General features: G+C 44.9%; 1 protein-coding gene across 2 annotated transcripts in view; it reads right to left on the reverse strand.

Moving 5' to 3' along the window:
• Positions 1 to 17,211, reverse strand: part of INTS2 (integrator complex subunit 2) — a 1,100,863-nt gene that overhangs the window by 749,485 nt on the left and 334,167 nt on the right. For both annotated transcript variants that reach the window (XM_069615090.1, XM_069615089.1), the window contains exon 15: positions 12,559 to 12,667. In XM_069615090.1, the coding sequence (XP_069471191.1) occupies positions 12,559 to 12,667 (109 nt within the window). The remainder of the gene's footprint in view (positions 1 to 12,558; positions 12,668 to 17,211) is intronic.

Genomic DNA, 17,211 nt, shown 5'->3' on the forward strand with positions numbered 1-17,211 from the left:
CAAGAACTTAAGAAAAAATTCACTTCTGCTCCAGTTCTACAGCATCCTCGCCCAGACCTCCCTTACATAGTTGAAACAGCTATGGGAGCTGTACTCTCGCAAAGGGAGCCAGGAACTGGCCAGTTACACCCTGTGCTCTTCTGGTCACGAAAATTCTCACCTCCCGAACTCAACTATGCTATCACAGACAAAGAACTCTTGGCTTTAAAATCAGCTTTCAAGGCATGTCGACCCTATCTCCTTGGTCCTAGGCAATACTGTTGCGGTCATAACTGATCATCGAAACCTGCAATACCTAAAAACAGCAAAGGCTCAATCATCCAGTCAACTGTGGTCGGCTCTTTTCTTTGCTAAATGTCTATGTGATCACCTACCGGCCAGGAGTCCAAAACGGAAAGGCTGATGCCTTGTCCCGCATGGGTGTTGAAGAAAAGGTATACATAACTCCAGATCCAGTAGCCATCATTCCAGAAGACAAACTCCTGGGTCTTACGACAACGTTGACACAGGGTGAACTCCAAAACAAGATCCAACTCTTAATGGATCCCACTTTCTCAAAAGAGTAGTGTACTCAATGAGAACATTACACCATTAAAGACCAGTTACCATATTTTAGGAGCCGTCTATACTTGCCAAGTAAAGATTTACAAGAGCAGGTTATTTCGGGTTATCACAACTCTCTGATTGAAGGTCCTCCTGGAATTGCCAAAAATCTAGCTAAAGTAAAACGAAACTATTGGTGGCCCACATGGCGTAAAGACATCATACAATTTATTCAAGCTTGCGGTGTGTGTGCACAAAACAGTCCCAAAAGCAGAATCCAGCTGGTCTCCTCCAACCATTGGAAATTTCTCCCGCACCATGGCACACACTGTCCCTTGATTTCATTACAGATCTACCTCCCAGTCAAGGATTCATTCAACACCATCTAAGTAGTTGTAGATTTGTTCTCTAAAATGGCACACTTTATTCCTTTTAAAGGTCTTCCAAATGCATCCAATTTAGCAAAAGTATTCCTGGAGGAAATCGTACGGCTACATGGCTTTCCATCAGTCTTGATCTCAGATCGAGGTAGTCAGTTCGTATCCAACTGCTGGAGGAAATGCTGTTCAATGGCCCAAATTGACATTCGACTATCCACAAGTCACCATCCTCAAACAGATGGCCAAACTGAAAGAACAAACCAAAATCTCGAGCAATACTTACGTTGCATGTTACATCAAGTGGAAAGAAATTGGAAGGACTTGTTATGGATAGCTGAATATGCCTATAATAATTCATTACACACCAGCACTGGACAAACCCCTTTCTACACTATGTATGGTAGACATCCACGTACTTCAGAATTGGATCTCCCAACCCCTTTGGAAATGCCAGCGGTTAAAACCCTACATACGACTATTTCCCAGGCCTTCAAAGAAGCAGCAGAACATTTACTCCAAGCCAAGAACAGACAAAAGAAATTAGCTGACCAACATCGTAGTAAAGCCCCCGTCTATCAAAATATGTGCCCATAAAAGGGACTCGGACCTTTCGTTCCCGATATCTGGGACCTTAATCTATTGAATCTATAATAAATGAAGTGGCAGTTAAATTAGCCCTACCACCCACTTTGCAGCTTCATCCTGTGTTTCACGTATCACTCCTGAAACCGGTACAACCCGGTACTCAGGTTACAATACCACCAAAACCAGTATTAGTTGACGGAGAACCAGAGTTTGAAGTAAAGGATATCCTAGACTCAAAATACACCAGATCCAAATTGATTGGAAGGGATACGGCCCTAAAGACAGATCATGGGAACCTAGTGAATACATCCATACACCTCGCTTAACCAGGACCTGGCAGAAGTGCCACCGTGAGAAGGGATTTTGGAGGGGGGGGGGGGAGTACTGTCATGACCCTTGCCCCTGGCCCTCACTGGCAAGTCAGCCTTCCAGTTAGGGCCAGGTCAAATGCCCTAAAACCTCATCCAAGACTCTCTCGGAGTCAGTCCTGGCGCCTTCGGCGCCAGGCTCATAACCGTCATGAAGACCAACATTAGAATGGGACTATTTACTTGGGACTATTTAACTTGGGGGGTTCAGCCAACATGGAGGCACACGGTTACAAGGAACTGAGCTATGCGGTCTAATCTTTTGGGTGTGGCAGGCCTGGGACTACTTTACCTGCACTACTTTGGGTGTGGCAGGCCTGGGACTATTTTACCTTGACTACATTACCTGAGGCTATTTAAACCACACCCAAACAGGAGAACATGCTTTGCGTTATTCTGCTATGGGCAGCGTAACACTCACTGTGTCCAGTTCTTTGATGCCAGCTTACCTGAAACCAAGGACCTGCAGAGAGAGAGAAAGAACACTAAAACAGGGGCCGTGCAAATAGCTTCTTTTAAGTCCTCATTTCGTCAGTCCATTCCAATTTACTTTTATGTCCTCTGTCCTTCCGAGACTTTGGCCTTGTGTAGACTGTGTAGCCAAGCACTATGACCAACAATCATTACATAAGCCCCAAAATTGCTGTATTTCCTTGACATTTCTGGGCCTAAGGGTGGCCCTTACTGCTAAGGATAATTGAGCTAGGCACTTGACTTCAATGTAATCTGTACCGGGGTCACATCTCTCAGTAACCCAACATCATGTGGATTAACAGTCCATAATTGTGCTGGCACATATCGCATGTCCTCCTCAAGAAATAAAGACTGGGTCACCACTGCCATCAGGGGGCACTACTTTCCTTATACTGCACCAGGTTATCACAGGGGATGCACATTTCCAAAATAATCTCCCCATTTTGCTTACTGTTTTCAAATAACTCATCAGTCATTTCCTTTAATTGTACTGACGGGTCTACACAATACCGTAGCCACTCACATCCAACCTGGTCTGTTCCAATCAGGACTACTCTTTTCTTTGACCCTACTAGTCATTGTAAATATAATGATTATATTGTCCCTGCCACCATCCCGGGTGGCACCATTGGTCGGAAAATCAAATCTGTGGGCACTCGCCAACATTTTGTCACAATTTGAGGCACTGCTTTTGCTAATACCTTGATACCACAGAAAAATATATCTAGTACCACAGGAACCTCACGGACTACTGACTCCCTTGCCATTGCATTTATCATTACCATTGCTTGAACTACACACATCCCTGGAGTGGAACACACTACCCCTTGATCTGTGAATGATATGGTTATATTTAGTTTACTGAGCAGATCCCTACCCGACAAGTTCACAGGGGAACTTTCAGAATATTAAAAGGGGGCTCGTACTACCTTCCTTCCCACTTTTATATCCAGCTCCTTAGTGTATGGAACGATACAAATAGCCCCAGAGAATCCCTGCGTGTCAAGAGTTTTACCTGATAATGGAAACTTCCCCTTCATAATGCATGATTTAGTTGCAACTGAATCTATCATAAATATAAATTGCTTGTTTCCTATTTCCGCCTCCACCAAGGGCTCCTATTCAGGGTGTGCTATTGTCAATAGGATTGGACACGCAAGTGCTCTCTGTGGGCTATCCTCATCAGAATATGTATTTGTCCCAGGAAATGAAAAAAAGGGCCACCCTGCCATTGTAACTCCTTGGAATGGGGCGCCTGTTCACCCTGCCATCCTGTTAAACTGTGTTCCTTCACTCTGCTGTAGTTGTTGCCCGTGTTGCCCTTGCCTGTCAGTCCCATAAGGGAACTGATTTTGCCCCCCTCGCCCAAATTGCTTTTGTCCCATTCCTTGAGGCCCTTGGAATCCCTGCCTGGAAGTGATGGCCCATAATGAAATCCCATCCCAGGCCTGTTCCTGCATTCCCTTGCGAAGTGCCCCATCTCCTGCAATACCAGCACTGTGATGTTCCCAATCCTCTTCCCCGGGGCCCTATCCCGCCAAAGCCTCCTGCACTTGCTCCTGGAAATCCTCCTCTTCCCTTGGTGCTCCTGCATACTGCCACTGTGGGTTGGGGTACTGTCCTCTGTACCGCATTATCCCTGTCCTCCTTTACCGTATAGTGCCGCAACTAGTTGCTTTTCCACTATTTTTGCTTCCTCTGGGTGCTGCTTCTGGGCTGTCTCCCTGTCCCGCTCCTTGATTCTCTTACAATGGTGGACTACTATACTTTGTATCTCTGCCCACCGTTTGGCTTCAATTCCGACGATTTTATCTAGTGCCTTCTGGATCTCTTTTGGTAATCCCCTCTTTACGATAAAATAGAAAAATGGTACTGTCTCAACACTCCACAATTCCTGTAAATTAAGAATAAACCTAACTGGATCCTCATCATCGTCCACTGAGCACTGCATTAAAGAATGTAAATGAGGGGTATCTGGGTACATCCTTCGTAGGGCATCCCATACCCATACCCCATTAAAAGCTGCTCCATGATGTTCATTATCTACAAGACTTACCCCAGAATAATCAGCCCGTGCCCATATGTCCCCAGCCTTGTCCCCAGCTATGGCGACCAGTAAACTCTTAAAGACTCCTAGTGCTAAGACTGCGGTTTGTTTTTCAAATTCATAGATCCATTTACTAGCTCCGGCTATAAGCTGGGGTAGAGCTAAAATCAAATTATTTTTGTCTATTTGAGGCCATGGCACATACTGCGTTATCCCTACTCCTTTATGTATAAGAGGCATCTGTATATCTATTTTGTCTTCTACCCCTTTAGTATTCTTCTGATTTTGTACTACCACCATTAAATCTGGTCTAATTCTTGGTCTATCCCTCCTAACTGCCTCTTGTGGCGGAGACAGGTTTCTCGCCACCTCTCCTTGATCTCCTTCTTGACTTGCCTCCATTATTTCTACCACCTTGATCTTCACATTCATTTTCCCTTGCTTGTTGGACTTCTTGTCCCAGGACCGTCCATACTCTTCCCCCATCATCTTTTTCAACACCACCATTTCTTATTGCTCCAGGGTTGAATCTAAGCAAAACATCTCCTGACTTCCAATCCCCTATTTTCTGCACCGGTACCCTTATTTCTGGTGATACTTTTTCAGGTTCTTGTAACCTGACTAACCTTTTCCGCAATGCTCTTAACTCGTTGTCTAGGTCTACTTGAGGATCCTCTGGGTACACTGATGCTACAGGCATGTCAGCGCTTGTGGATGGGTTATATGGAGGTGGCGGTGCAAAAGCTCTTGCGTCCCCCCCCCAGTTTCTAATCCTGTTGTTGTCACTCTCTCGACCACTGGAGGCATATACACTGGGTTTGTATACCCTGATGCAGGTTTAGGCGCTACAGGGTATATCCCCTTACATTGGATCTCTTTTTCATCTTCCTGATCATCCATATCCTTGAATAATTGCCAGAGATCTAAAATCTCTTTTGTTTTGGAATTGTTTTCCTTTATATTTTTCTGATAAAAGGATGGACATTTTTTCTAGCATTTTTTCTGTTATGGGAGCCCTGCTCTGGCCAGGAGCAGGACATCCCCCCCCCCTTCCTTTTTGTCTACTATCCATTGTTTATTTATTCTGTCACAATACAGTGGCAGAACCCTATGCATGTGTTTTATTGGAGTTTCTTCTCCCATAATTGTGTGTGTCCCTAATGCTTCACTTAGACCCTTTTGCTATGCTGCGTACGCTGCTACTTGTTACACAAAAATACAGATCAACCCACTTTTTCCCCCCACCCCTTTAGAATTTTTCCACTTTGATTTCACCAACACACACCACGACTCATCCACCTTCCTTCCATTTTTATCACAAAAGATAGCAAGAAAAAATATACAAAAATAATAAACTAAAATCCAGGCCCATTCCTTATACCGAGCCACTACTGTTTTTCCTTATATCCTTTGCAATACCACCTTCCCAGCATTTTTTATATGCCGAGGATCCCATGGCTTTATCATCAAATAATAATGCATGGTAATACCTTCTCAACCTATTATGGCTGAGGATCCCTTACTTCCCAGTCCTTATAAGCTGGGGCTCCCTTTCCTCTCAGTCTTTATACGCTGATGCTCCCTTTTTCCATTATAAAAAGTATAAAAACAAAAATATGCAACAATTTCAATACATAACCCACTTCCTATCAAATCGACTCCTTAACACATCACATGCAATCCTATCCAATCTATTCCTTAACACATCAATAAAAATACTATTCCATAACACATCACCAAAGGTCCTATTCCATAATACATCAACAAAAGTCCTATTCCACTATTCCATAATACACCACCAAAAGTCCTATTCCATCTATTTCATTGACCTTGTACATCATCCACATCACCATAATATCATACATTCATAAATACATGTTCCCATGTTGTTATCACTTGCAAGAGTATACTCACATGCGTGTTGTTCACTCGAGTTTCCTCCATTACGAAGCTTGCCTGTGTTTCTGCAGCCACGCCCTGCTTCAATGAGCGGAGAGGATTTCTTTTAAAATGGCTTCTACTATAACCGCTCGGGATACATGTGTTTTTTTTATTTGGGGGACCGGTCTCTGTAGATGGGCTTGACTCCTGGTGACTTTAGGCCTGGGGCTTCGCAAATGTACGGGGCGAAACTGAGATCATGTCGGGATCACCACTGTAAGGGTAGCCCAACTCACAGGGGTACCCCTTTATTATACAGGTACACCTAATCAAACTCACACCGGAGAAAATGCACCCCTCCAGGGAAGCAAGGCCAAGAGTCTTATCTTGCAAGGATAACAAGTTTATTCTTTACAGAAATGACAATGGGAGCAAAGAAATCTACTCCCTGAACGCCATTTTGTCCCTCTGCCGTTCCTGGCTCTTCCAGACTGATGCCAGGTAGGAGCTTTTATACTCTTACCTTGCTGCGGTGGCATCTCTGGATATGGGCATGGCTCTATCCAAAAGCGTCCTTCCATACAAGGGATGCTCATGTCTTCCTTCATGGTCGGATTTCAGCTTAGGACATACTACTTAACATACTGCTAGCCTATGCAAGAATACACTGTAGCTCCTGTTTTCCATCATTTTGCTACATTATGAACATTTATATATCAAAACATTGTCCCGTCATGCTCTCCCGATTTCATTCATTCTCCTCATATTTTTATCTTGTTCAGTAATTCCCCTTAAACCTGTTTTCCATAATTCTGCATAGCATGCATCAAGCCTTAGCCTGCATGGGCTTTATGACGGACAGCAAACAGCTGGTGAGCCACTTCGTGTGCTCTGCCAGAGCTACTCAGTGACGCAACATTGAATGAGCTCTGATCTATTTTTAGCGCAGGCCACAATCCTTTTGGCAGAGAGCCTACTTCTATCATGCATTGAGATTTTAAAACTAAATGGAATGTAACATTTACAAATATATTCAGCTAACGGTTATTTACACCTTATATTTAAATAATAACTGCCTTCTTTTTAGTGCCCCCCCACCCAGTCTCTTGTAGTGCCTAGAAATAGTTAAATGAAGTCTTCCTTAATCCACCTGGATGCGTCCTGTCCTTCCTCTGGAATCTTTCGCGACCTCTCTCTCACTCTCTAGTCTCCCCTCTGGCCCGACTCACTCTGCAGGGCACACCCTGGATGTTCTGATCTCTTCAGACCTTCCCTTTTCGATCCCTATCACCACTCCTCTCTACTCGAGTGATCACTTTCTCCTTTCCTCCCAGCTCACCCGCTCTACCCCTAAGCCAACTCCAGCACTACCACCTACCTTCTCAGTTATCCAACCCATGAAGCGTGTGTCAGTTGAGGTTTTTGGTGCCACTTTCTCCCCCCCCCCCCCTCCCTTGGCTGAATCACACCCTGACACAGCCCTCTCCATGCTCCACTCTGTTATATCTGATACTCTCGATGTTCTTTCCCCTGTCATGAGGATTCGCTTGAAGCCCAAATCCAAGTGCAACTCTTGGTACGACTCTGACCTAATCACCCTTAAACGAAAGTGCAGGGTGGCTGAAAGGAAATGGCGGGTTTCCGGTACATCCTCTGACAAACTGACCTGCCGTCTGCTCCAAAGGCAATACCGGCTCTCTGTCCGCACCAAGAAGGGAGCCCACATCCAAGCTTGCATCTCTGTCTCTGCGGTTCCTAACAACTCAGCCGAATGCTTTAAAATCTGCAAGGAGCTGGCCAATCCTGCTTCAGTCTCTACCTCTCCTGCACCCCGCTCCCCAGGCCCTCTGCAAGGCCCCGACTTCTCATTTCACCTCTAAAACTCATGACATCCTGTCCTCGCTCTTCCTCTCCCCCTACTCCCTGCTCTTCCTCTGGCCCTTCTTCGGCCACCTCTGCTCCCTCATTTTCTGCCTTTCCCCTGTTCTCCTCAGACAAGATTTCCAGACAAGTCCGATTGATAAAAGTCTCATTAAAACATGTTCACCCCTGTTCCTCCAAAACCAGCAAGGACCACATTGACACACTGTCTCCTGCTCTGGCTTACTTCTGCAACCACTCCTTCGCCACTGGAGTCTTCCCTTCCCCCTTAAGCATTCCCTGGTGCACCCTCTCCTTAAGAAACACTCAGCCGACCCTTCCTGCCCGGCTAACTATCGCCTAAACTCCATCACTCCTTTCCTGGACAAACTCCTGGAAAAGCTGGCCATCTACCAGCTTAATCTTCACACTGAATCTGTTGGTTGTCTCCATGACCATCAGTCTGGCTTCAGAGCTGCCAGAAGCACGGAAACTGCTCTCCTGAACATCTGGGAAGACCTGCTCTCCAACCTTGATTCCAGCACCTCCTGTGTCCTAATCTTACTTGATCTCTCTTCTGCCTTTGACACGGTCAACCATGTCATCCTGCTCAAACGTCCCTGTGATAACCTGGGTATCACCGATCAGGCCCTGGCTTGGCTGTTTCCTTTCCTCTACGATCGACCCTCCCAGGTCCAACTTAGGTCCTTCCTCTCCTCTATCTGTGGTGTTCTCCAGGGGTCTAACCTCTCTCCCTGGCTGTTCAACCAATACCTGGCACTTCTTGCCCACTGCATTGCTGCTCTCTGCCCCAACTTTCAGTGCTATGTGAAGGACACAACTTATTTTCAGGCTCCCTTCCGCCACCTCTTCTCCTTCCCTCATCTCTGACTGTCTGTCTGCTACCCAGGTGTCGTCTGCCGCCAATGATCTCTGCCTTAATGTCAGTAAGACTGAGATTTTCCTCATCGGCTCAGCTGCTCCCTCCTTTCCTGTCACTCTCTGGCCGGCCTCTCTTGGCCCATTTCCTTCTCCCACCTGTGAGGCTAAAAACTTTGGGGTTATCTTTGACTCAACGCTCTCCTTCTCTCCTCACATCGCTGACGTCTCTAAGAAGTCACACTGCCAGCTGCATCTCCTCAGAGGTATTCTTCCTTTCCTCTCCTTCCCCCAGAAGCTCACTGTCTCCAGAGCTCTGGTTCTCTCTAGGCTGGACCACTGCAACAGCCTCTTTCTAAATCTGTCTGCCTCCACTCTCCACCCTCTGAAACTCATCCAAAACAGGACTGCAAGACTTGTCCATGGCCTCAAGTCCAGGGACCATATCTCTCCAGGACTGAAATCTCTGCACTGGCTACCAGTTGCAGCGAGGATTAAGTTCAAACCCTCTGCATTGTCCACAAGGCCTTCTGGGGCCTGGGGCCTCAATACTTTCAACTCTCTCTTCCTAAATATCTTCCTTCTCTGGCTCTTCGCTCATCCGCCTCCAACTCCCTCAGGGTTGGTCGCTTCTCCAAGCAAAAAGTTGGTGGTAGATCTCTTTCTTTGGCTGGGGACTCCCTCTGGAACATCCTCCCTGCCCTCAAACTTGAGGAGAACCATCTCCAGTTCCGGAAACACATCAAGACTGTCCTCTTTGCTTCCGATTTCTCTCCTCCTCTCCCCTGCTGATCTCCTGGCTGAAACTGAAACTGCACTGGTTTACCTGGCTACCCTCTGATCTCGGGCCGGGGCCCCCCCTACCAGTTGCACACCTGCACTGCCCCCCTTGCTATCCTTGCACTCGGGGACTGTTTCTGTATCCCTACAGCCCCCTACCAGAACTCAACACCTGATGTCTGCCCTTACCCTTGCCACCAGCTGGCCACACTTTTTATTTATTGTCTTTATTTTATTTATTTATTTTCTGTTATCCTATGTACTGCACTGCCCCCTCCCCCTTACCCCGCACTTTCCACCCTCAATGTCACCTGGCCTAGTAAGATCGTGGTCTCTGTCTTCCCTCTGTTCCCCCTCCGTTGCCTCATCACGCCTTGAAACACATGTGTATAAGGGCGCTATAAAAATCATACTATACCATAATTCTAAAGCGCTTGAGAATGAAGGAAGCCGGTAGCTCCTTCCCAACAAGTTGCCCACATGTCAATCCTGCGTGGATCTACTTTTCAGGTTTCAGAGGTTGGCAAAATACATACCATTGGGAGGGTTCATAACTGTATTTTAAAGAATTTAGAGTAGCGCAGGGAAAGCAGAGCACTCACACGGCATGCCGTACTCTGGGCAATCGTTACCTCATTCCTGCAAACAAACATCATGCCAGGTAAATAGGAAAGACGACAAAGCCTTAATTGTGGCAGAATGAAATTAAGGGTCACTTGATGTGCTATGGTCAAACATTTCTACACTGTACACAAGCTTTTAGGCACAAGGATTTTGTGAAGTGACAGAGGACACCAAGATGGAATGTCTTGTGATGATCGTAACAGACAATGGCAGAAAAAAACATGCTATAACTGCAACTTGCGAAAAGCAAAATACATATAGTTTTTGTCTGCATTGTGAATTTGAGATCTATAAGAACAGACTAAATCAGACTAAATCAGCGACTCAGCCCCGCAAGTGTGCCTAAAATAAACCTTTAATGAGTCTAGCAATTATTGCATAGAATTCCAGAAAGACTATTTGTTATTCCTATTCTTTCAGATTTAGGGTCACTGCTCACAAAGTGTTACACTTGTGAAAAGCCCTGTTTGTTTTCTTCTTCTTTTTAAAGGCCTGAACAAGAAAGCCAGTCACTTCAACAAACAGGAGCTTCCATTTAAAAAAAAAAAAAAAAAATGTTCTCTTTTTTATGGGGTAGCAAGGGAGATCTCAGGGGTCACAGTTGAGACCTCAAATGACGTCCCTGGTATCCGCCAACTAGCCGGACCAATCCCAAAGCCAAAATGGCCTCTTCACCAGCGACACTTTGACCATCTCCAAAGAAACAAACACGCTAAGTGGGCTCAGCTGATTCACAAGCCCTAGGGGTGGTTTCTGAAGCAATCTGAGCAAGATGGTCCAGTTTACATATCTTTTTCTCCCCTTCTCCTTCAATAGTGTTTAACAGGCGCAACGTCCAAACTCTACCTCACCGTTGCCTAGTCAGGATCGGTGGAGTTCTGACCAACGGATCCTCCCTAGGCTTCCCCTAAGGTGGTGGGATTGGGAAAGGAACCCTAAAGAACTTTGTTTGATCTCTTTCACAATGCTTGGAATACTTACACCTACATGTTGGCTTTGCCAAAACATGTTCTGCTATTTTAAAAGACTCCTAACTCCCTAGAAAGGGCTAACTTTGGGTACTAGGTCCCATCTTCTTTAGTAGGGATGGACTTATAAGTGCTAGGGCCTCATATTATAAGTCAAGTGTGTGTGTTTCAACTGTTTTCTGAATACTTTCTAACTGGTGTTACATTACTTAGCTTCAGTTTGCAGGTGTTCTTGCTTGAATCTGATCTGTCTAAAATATAAATGGTTGGTGCTCTTTAACAAGAGCACTGCCAGATGAATGAATAATTATATGTCATAGAGTGTATACAGTGATCATACTTCCCTTTCAATTTCACTGCAAAGAGTTTGCCTTAAGGTTTAATAAATATAACAATATTTTTATTTGTATACATATTGTCTAACTTGAATAATGACGAATGTTCCGTGTGTGTCTAACTGAACCATTCACGATCACCACACTATCCAGAGTCTAGGCCTTACTACTCAGTCACCTACCTTGACAGAGTTTGGCTATAATTTAGTGTCTTATCATGCTCACCAGAAAAGTTGGTCTCTCAGAATCTGCCCACAGGGCTGATTCTGAAAATCCATTTTAAAAGTAAGATTAGAGAACAATCAAAGACTTGTTTCAGCATGACGCGCTGTTAAAATCTGAAGATAGCTTGATCAGGCAGATCCTAGGGCCTCATCACCACATAGTCTGAGGCCAAACAGCCTAAAATGAAGTGGATATGCTGCACATAGTGCAGCAGTTTCGGGGTCCATTCCTAGAATTTGTTCAACCACAAAATAAAGATTCTACTTATCTGACTAAACTACGAGCCCTAGGACGCCTTGATTTCAGACCAGTGTTACTAATTTATAAATGGTGATATCAAAACGACTATGCTGTTAGGGTAGATGGGGGTGGTGGGAGAGTTTTGAGGAATCATTTGATTATTGATCGTGCTCTCTTGAGATACAACAGCATATTAAAGAATGCACTTGCTATCAGTGTTCCAGTTATACTGTTTTGATGGGACTTAAATGTCAATACAAATATTTGGATTCCTAAATGTCTATGAAGTATTCCAGCCTGATGACAGGAAATATTCAAGTAGGTGACTATGTAAGATCCAATGCTGAAGAACTCTTAATATGTACATACCTAGTGCCTTTGTGTTAGTAAGGAGAGCTTCTTCATAAGAAAGGACATAGTAGAGAACCAGTAGCTGAGCCGTAATACTGTATCGTGGACTGAGACGGGCATTTTCAACCTATGGGAAACACGCAAAGAAAGAGAAACATTGTCAATTTCTTTAAAAGGCACAATGACTTTAGCAGGGTTACAAAAAGTTTGATCTCTAGATGGCAGACTCAAACACAGCGAAAGACAACAGTGCTCAAAAGTCATCAGTGTATGACTTCATAACTAACATAGCTGCTGAGCTACTGATTGCAAATCAGATGCTGGTGGGCATGAGCACCATACACAATCACTATCATTATTTACACCAACTTGAACGAGTGGTTTGCAGTTCTACACAGACTAATAACTGAAGGTGGACAAGCCTGACTATCCTTGCATGCTCCAAATTAGGATCTGCTTCAATTGGCACTACTTTAGTGATGAAGGACTTCTGACTACAAGAGCTCTCTATTAAGGATGTTCCAAAAACACTAACAATCGCACATAAAACTAGAACCCATTAACACAAGCACCTAAAAAGGTGCTCCCACTCTGTAGTGTATGCATTACAAGTTCAGTTGCTACTAGATCATCACATTAGTTCTATGTTAGAAGTCTGCTCTTGAAAAACAATCTGTCTTTGATGGGGTAAGAAACACTTTTATAACTTGATGAGTGAAATAAACCAAAATCCCATATGGTCTAGCAAGCAGGACAGTTAGCAGCGTAAAGTAAAAGGGGGAAAGGAAGCACAACAAGGCTATAAAGTAAACACACTGCCTTGTGTGAGACACCTGGAGGTGTCTCACACGCTAGTCCCCAGGGATCTGTCATCCAGGTGGCCAGGAGACAGCCTTTACTTTTGGATCCAGTTCCTGGGGGTGGACCAGTGTAGGAGGATTACCTGGGAGAGGGGTCCCCTGGGAGTGGAAGTAGGACACCGGATGGTGAGACGTGGTATCCCCTTCCCTGTAACCACCTTTACCCCATCCTACCAGGCAGGATACTTAGGAACTCAACCCCCCACCCTTTCCGACACTAACACTTTATCACAGCCACCTCACTGTGAGAGAAAACAGACTAACACCCGAGCCGTATACCCGACATGTCCCAATACAATGGTCAGGCAGTTACTGATAATTACACACACCTGACTTCCATCTCACTTCCCCACACTGATAAAAGGCGAAGCACGAAAGCACACAAGGAAGCAGCAGTTCCAAGGTGGCAGTTTAATACAAGGCGAAAGATGGCAAGACCGAAGAGGGTTGCAAGGAGGCAAGTGCCCTTAACCTTTTCAGCGAAAGACTGTTACTTTCATGAACCTTCGGGAATAAGCAACATAAGACCCGGAATCAAAGCCGAAGAAGCCTGCATTGTGTGTCGGGGGTACCCGGGGCTCTCCTGCGTCGATAGTCAAGGCAAGGAGAATCAGTTGCCACCATGGTACTGTCCTTGGGTCCTACAACAAAGCAGCGCCAGTGAAGTCAGCACAGCCGGTGAGTTGGGGAGACAGATACCACGTCGGTCTGTGTTGAAGCCAAGGTTGCAAGCGGCAACATTGTATAGTGAAAACTGAAGACAACAGTGTATGAAGCGTATATAGCAAGCAGCGCAAACATAATTAAACAGCAGATAAGTGATTGAACTTTGAAGCCAAGATACGATACAGAGTGGTCCGGCACCACGTGGGTGCTCATTCGAAAGTCTCTGTTAGGTATCCAACTGAAAGTTGGCAAATGTTACAAGAAAAGGAATTGTGAAATCAAAGTGGTCCTGCCATGGGTCAAGCAAAACCCCGGGAACATTTGAAAGTCTTTGATAGTAAGAATATAAAGTAAGTAGATGAAGTTGGTCCGAGCCCGGCGGAGGGAGATGAGCTAACAACTTTTTGTTAAATTAAGTTTATGTTAAGAATGTTCATGTGAAATTGAAATTGGTCCAAACCCGGCTGAGGGAGACTAATTGTGTAAAGGGACCTGAGCCCCGCTGAGGGGGATCCGGGGTGAACTGTGAGTCACCCGAGAAAGAACATCATACGCACATTGTATTAGGAGGATCTGAGCCCGAATGATGGGGGTCAGGGGTGAATAGTCAATTGCCTAAGAAATTGAATACTTGTGAAAGTTTGAAAGAGGAAAATAACTTTTCATTTAGTTTGTTGCATCAGGCCCTCTGAATGAAGAGACTGTGAAAGACAAAAGAGACTTGGGCACAGAAAGCCCTGATGCTAATGACTGAACTGTATCCACATGCTAGAGAGACCAGAGACACTGCTAAGCTCGAGTGAACCGCATTATACCGCGCTGAAAACATGGGGAAAGGAGGCCAACGGCCTGAACATTCCCACATCATTTTGTGAACACTTCTTTCTTTTTTTCGTAACATTGTTTCCCACACCATTTGTATTTAGAGGTAAGGGCTGGCAATAGGTTTATTAGTATAGGCCTTTCTATTTTGACATGACACCACTAGGACTTAGTTATTATTTGATGGTCATAGCTTGCTCCCATCTGTAGATTTGGCATTTGATAGGCGCGTTCCACCCTTTTCGGAAGTTCAATAAAAACCCTTGAACTGTGGTCCCTTGTGTCGGTCTTACTGTTGATACCACGCCTTCCTTACACTTGTGACCAAAAGGATAAATAAAAACAAGTAAGGAGAGCAGATTGTATATGGTTTAATGTTGGTTTAATTTTTATTTCCTGTGTTTATGTGGCCAACCCTGCTACTCCCTGCCAAGTAAAAAGAGAGGGATAGAAAGGGGAAAGAGTACAATAATGAAACTCTGATGAATTGAGAAAGGTCTCAGAGAAAAAGATAAAATAGGCAAGGAGGTGCTGGAGAAAGGAAAAATGAGGGGGCAGTGGAAAAACAGGGAAAAGTGTGAAGGAGAGGAGGTGAAGAAGAGGTCAGAGGAGAGGAGGTGAAGGAAAGGTCAGAGGAGAGTAAATAAAAAAGAGAAAAAGCAAAGCAACACGGATAAGAAGAGAAATATAGAATGTGACTAAATAAATTGCAAAGAAAGTGCTAGAGAGAGAAACAAAGCAAGATGTCAAAAGTGAGCGAGACAGAGCAAGCATGCAAACGAGAGTGGCATTAAAATAAAGCATGTTTTACTATGGAGCAAAGGATCATACCTAATCAGAGAGAATAACTGAGATACATTAGGAAATGCTTTCTTTTCACAGTATTCCCATCCTCTTCAATGAGACTCAGAATATCTACAGATGGTTTGTGTGATCCTGGTCTGATCTCTGGGAGAGAAGTTATTTTGCAACCTTACTGCCTGGCTTAACTCACTTGTTTTGGGGGAAATGGCCAGTCCTATGGCTACCGGTCCGGGGGGGGGGGGGGGGGGGGGGGGGGATTTCTCCCCTCAATTAAATTATTTCTGAGTAGCAGTTCCTCCCTCGGTATGGAAAATACTGCAGTAAAACATGACTTCCACCTTATTTTCTTTTTATTGTATTGCTATACTTTCTAGTACGACGCTGACTGGCTGGAGGCAGTGGTACCTCTTTTAACCATTTTTGAGTGTAGTACTGTGCCCCTATATACTTCTACAGGCAGGTTTACATTGTATCACAATGGTGGTCCAAAATGACTAAACCTTGTGTTTTATGGCCTGGCTTTGTTGTTCGTTCATTGCTGATATTTATTTTGCTGGCTATGGTCGGAATTGGCCACATAGAAGACTTCTGTGAGGGAGACGGCCATGGTACACTCAGGGACACACAGAAGAAAGCTTCAACGAAGGATACCACAGTCAGGCGGCGACAGACGATCATACAGCGGGGGGCAAAGGAGCAGCCCCAGCAGAGCTTCACCTAGATTGACACCGCTGAACATGCAAGAGCATGCGACTTGAGGAACAAGCTGAAGAAATGCCATTCCAATTGTAAGGGAGGCATGGTATCACAAGTAAAGACAGACACAAGAATTGCAAGGTTCAAGGGTGTTTATTGAACAACAAGGGTTGGAAAAACTCCTATCTGGCCCTATGTCTAAAGATGGGAGCACGTTCTATCATCAAATAATAAATAACAGTCCTAGTCATATCTTTGTCAAATAAAAGTGGCCTATACTAAAAAAACATAATGCCTACCTGATCTCTCATACAAAAGGTGTGTAAAGGGTGATATTTATGTAAAGGAAAATCAGTGTTATATCAAAGGATCAAAGTGACTGAGATCTACTCCCCTCGTTGGACAGCACAGAGTAAGGTGGCCCCCGTAGACAGGATGGCACACTCTGGCTCAGGTTCTCAAAACAAAGGCAGTTCAAAATGTAGATCGAGGCCCGCCTGGCCTTCCATGTTAAAATGTCACTTATTTGCGTTCCAAAAAGTACTTTCACAGTCCTGGGCATTTCACTGTAGTCACAGTCTGTCTTCCGTGTTAACTGTTGGAGGAGGAGGAGTTATTCACTTAAAACTAGTCACCCCGAGCGGAGTCCTGCTGAGTCCTTGTTGTCCTGGGCATTTCAACGTAGTCACTGTCTGTCTTCCATGTTAACTGTTGGAGGAGGAGTTATTCACTTAAAACTATTCACCCCGAGCGGAGCAAGCAGAGTCCTGCTGAGTCCTTGCTGGACTTGCAGCTCGATTCGCGGAGTGCGTGTTGAACCGAA

The sequence above is a fragment of the Ambystoma mexicanum genome, chromosome 9 (assembly GCF_040938575.1).
Source record: "Ambystoma mexicanum isolate Mex_15411 chromosome 9, UKY_AmexF1_1, whole genome shotgun sequence".
NCBI lineage: Eukaryota > Metazoa > Chordata > Amphibia > Caudata > Ambystomatidae > Ambystoma > Ambystoma mexicanum.